At 36.6% G+C, this 3793-nt stretch overlaps 2 protein-coding genes across 2 annotated transcripts; both read left to right on the top strand.

Moving 5' to 3' along the window:
• Positions 1–363: 363 nt before the first annotated feature.
• On the top strand, positions 364–786 carry LOC143608114 (F-box/kelch-repeat protein SKIP25-like; the record flags this gene model as incomplete). Its single annotated transcript, XM_077083297.1, has 2 exons — positions 364–447; positions 484–786. Coding segments are annotated over 2 exons (387 nt in total), but the record flags the coding sequence as incomplete, so codon positions are not given.
• Positions 787–1459: 673 nt separating this feature from the next.
• Positions 1460–2386, top strand: LOC143608115 (uncharacterized). Its single transcript, XM_077083298.1, has one exon. It carries the CDS (start codon positions 1605–1607, stop codon positions 2112–2114), a length of 510 nt encoding a protein of 169 aa, XP_076939413.1. The 5' UTR covers positions 1460–1604; the 3' UTR covers positions 2115–2386.
• The last annotated feature ends 1407 nt before the right edge of the window (positions 2387–3793 follow it).

Here is a 3793-nt window from a genome sequence, read left to right as displayed (position 1 = left end):
ATTTCAAATTCCAAAAATAGCCCACCAAATCCAACGTCTTCGTGAGTTTTTGAGATTCCCCGTGAGTTTTCGTGAACAAATCAAAATCTACCATGTGTCATGCATTCTCACCTACCACGCAAGTTTTCATTCCAAATCCTTCTTAAACGTTACTTTTCACATCAAATCTAATCTGATGAAAACCAACTTTAACATGATGTTTCAAGCTGTTTCCGTCTCCGACGTGAGTTTTCAAAAAAGATGGTTTTTGTTTTTTTTTAAATTCATCTTCAAAAATGAATTTAATTTGAATTTCATCTTTAAAAAAATCATATTCATAATCTTGTACATCTTCTTCTTCATATTCACCTTAATCATCTTTCACATCCATTAATCTTCAACCCAGTTACCAAGACTTGGTCTACCGGACCCCCACTTCAAAAACCACGACGGTGGTGCGCCGCCGTGGTCGTCGCGAGTGAGATAGGTGTGGGATGAAAAGAGAAGCTTTATATAATTAATGGTGGTAAAGAAGGTGTTGTTTATGATGTGAATTCCGATGAGTGGTTGCCGATGCCGGAGGGGATGGTGGGTGATTGGAGAGGTCCGGCGGCGGCGATGGATGAGGAGGTGATATATATGGTGGATGAGTTAAAAGGTGTGTTGAGTAAGTATGATGATGTGGTTGATGTATGGGTGGATGTTATGGAGGTTGAGATGCTTAAAGATGATGAAGGTGATAAATATGATGAAGAAGATGAAGATGAAGATGTTTTAGGTTTTTTGAAATTTACAAAATTCATTTGAGAGATGAATTTCAAAATAACTTTAAAAACCATAACTTTGAAAACTCACGTTGCAGATGAAAACAACTTGAAACATCACGTTAAAGTTGGTTTTTTTTCAGGTTATATTTGGTGTCAAAAGTTACGTTTCCGACAGATTTGGGATGAAAAATATCGTGGTAGGTGGGAGTGAAACACACTTGGCAGAATCTGATTGGACCACGAAAAGTCACGGGGAATCTCACAAACTCACGTGTACGTGAGATCTGAAGGGTTATTTTGGGAATTTCAAATCTCACGTGCTATTTGAGGTGGATCAAATACAAATTAACAACTTGTACGAAGCGTACGATGTGAGGGACGGAAATGATGCAGTGACATATTTATAATTATGCACATACCGTAATTATGTTATAACACAATATATAACTAGTGTAATAAAATTACGCTATAGTATTTACAACTAACGTAATATTATTACGATAGTTGTAAATACTATAACGAAATAAAACTACACTAGTTGACTTTTATGGTTTAGCATAATTTAACTATGCACGTAATTATCAAATTGCCAATGTGTCGTTTTCAATACTCACTTCATACGCTTTGTATGTTAATTTTATTTGTATTTTAACTCAACCCTACAAATCTATATATTTGCATATAGCAGTTAACTATTTTACAAAAAATAATAAATAACATATCATATCATATAAAATTACACATATATTGACATAAAAACAATTAAATAATTAATTTCAAACTTTTGACCTCCTATAAAACCACCACTTCTCCCAACTGTCCATCCCTTGCTTCATTTTCAAACCCACATTCCTACCAATGATTCAACTTTCATTAATTTCACTCTTCTTTACTATTTTAATCATAGCCGGAAACCATAATTTCCGGCCAGCCACCGCCACCGCCACCGCCACCACAACCCGAGACCAAGTCTCTTGCACCATGTGCGACGAATGCGAAAACCCATGCCAACCCCCTCCATCACAACCTCCACCACCACCTTCAGCGGACACAAACTGTCCACCCCCACCCTCCCAGTCCCCACCAAGTTATGGCGGGAACCCCCCTCCCGCCACTCCCTCAGTTCCCAATTTCCCATATTATTCCCCACCTCCTCCAGCTCCTGGAGCTGGAGGAGGTGGAGGGGGAGGTGGTGGTGGAGGTGGATACGGATACCCAGCTCCACCACCACCCAACCCGATCCTCCCATACTTCCCATTCTACTACTACAATCCACCACCCCAACAAATTTCACCATCCGAACAAATAAACACCAACCGGATGCATATCATCGTCTCGCTTTCATTTATCGTGTTATTATTCATATGAGAAGTGATAAAATGGAGTCCTAATTTTAGTTTTCTGACATTTTATGATTCATCATCAAAGAATTCGAGAAGTATGATCAACCAAGAATGAAGAATCTGTAATTTTCCTTGATTAATTGTAGCTTTACTATCTTAAATAATAATAATGAGACTATATATTTTTTTTATCAAGTATTGTCAACAGTTAACTCATTGATCAATGATTGGAGCTAACTTTGATGCACATTATATGCATTTATCACCCATATCCTTCTCATCACTTTTTGTTAGTGGGTGTAATCAAACTGAGCCCAAGCTCATTAAGGCTCGAGCTCGGCTCTTTCTAACTTAAGAGAGCTAAAACTTAAGCTCGGTTTGTGAGTAGCTTCTTAAACTCGAGTTCGGCTTTGAGTCGGAACGTTTTATTATTTATTAATAGTTATTTAATTGTTTCTTATATATATTTTTATAACTATTTATCTACATTTTACAGTTGTAACTTTTATATGAAATATAATATATAATTATATCGTAATTTTGTACATAATAATAGTTTTTATAGAAATATATTAAATAAAAGTATACATAAAGGAAAAACTTGATTAGTCTCATGAGCCGGCTCGAGCTTGATATGTAAAATTGGGCTCGTGCTCGTTTATGAAATGGGCTTCTGTAAAAGCTCGGGCTCATTTAAAATCAAATAGATTCGAGTTTTAAGGAGCTGATCTCGAGTAGCTCATGAGCAGTTCGGCTCACTTTGTATTACTTGTTAGTCCTATAGTTCATAAACAATTTGGACAAGTATGTGAGAATTTGTGTTCTAACATATATTGAACGAATAATTTAAAAATAATATTGTTAATGCGGATTACATTTTTTTAAAGTGTTATGTACATTAGGATCTGATTAGTGATTGACTGATTGTATTTATTTTGTGAAAATCAATTTAAAAAACAAATATATTGTTCAATCATTATGGAAATGTATATGGCAAGCTGTCAAAAGCATAAAGTGGCACTCAGCAACATTTGGGCTTCAAATTATATTCGCTTTTGGGTTACCTTTGAAATAAATGGGCCAGGAAAAAAAGGAAAAGAAGGTTTTTTTCTTTTTAATTGTTTAGCATAGAAGCAAGTTAAAAAAGCTTTGTTTCAAAAGTGGACAGTCAACATATTTTACTGAAGGTTTATTTGTGCATGGTTAATTGTATTTTACTAAAGGTTTATATGTTTTGATTTTGTTTCTTGTTTTTGCTTTTATGTTTGTTTGTTTTTGAGTTACTTTTATTTTGTAATTGATTACCGACCCGTTAACCCCGTCATTGCTACGGCGAATGCAACCCAAAGACAACAAGTTCGGCACCATTTCCGCCATTCCGATCTTCAAAACCGGAATGCCCAAACGCCGTTACCCGCCTCATCCCAGCGACCATCTCGGTCTAACAGGTTTCAACCGGGTCCATCTAGTAATCGTACAAATAAGTTTTGCAACTTTTGTAACATCTCGGGTCACGACACTCGTGACTGTCGAAAGCTCGCCAGGTTTCTAAAAGATAATCAGATCACCTTCAACAATCACTCGTCCAACCCTGTTGCCAATGCCGTCACCTCTACTCCGGGATCTCAAATGTGGATGATGGACAGTGGTGCCTCGCATCATCTCACTTCTTGTCCAGCCACACTCTCCTCTGTTTCGGAATAT

Source organism: Bidens hawaiensis, unplaced genomic scaffold (genome assembly GCF_021521415.1).
Source record: "Bidens hawaiensis isolate Kalapana, Puna unplaced genomic scaffold, B.hawaiensis_p1.1 tig00098621_1, whole genome shotgun sequence".
In the NCBI taxonomy this organism is placed as follows: Eukaryota; Viridiplantae; Streptophyta; class Magnoliopsida; order Asterales; family Asteraceae; genus Bidens; species Bidens hawaiensis.
The sequence above is the reverse complement of the archived record's forward strand: the minus strand, read 5'-3'. Positions and strand labels throughout refer to the sequence as shown.

Coding starts and splice junctions, on each gene's coding strand:
- LOC143608115 (XM_077083298.1), top strand. CDS start 1,605: ATGATTCAACTTTCATTAATTTCACTCTTCTTTACTATTTTAATCATA.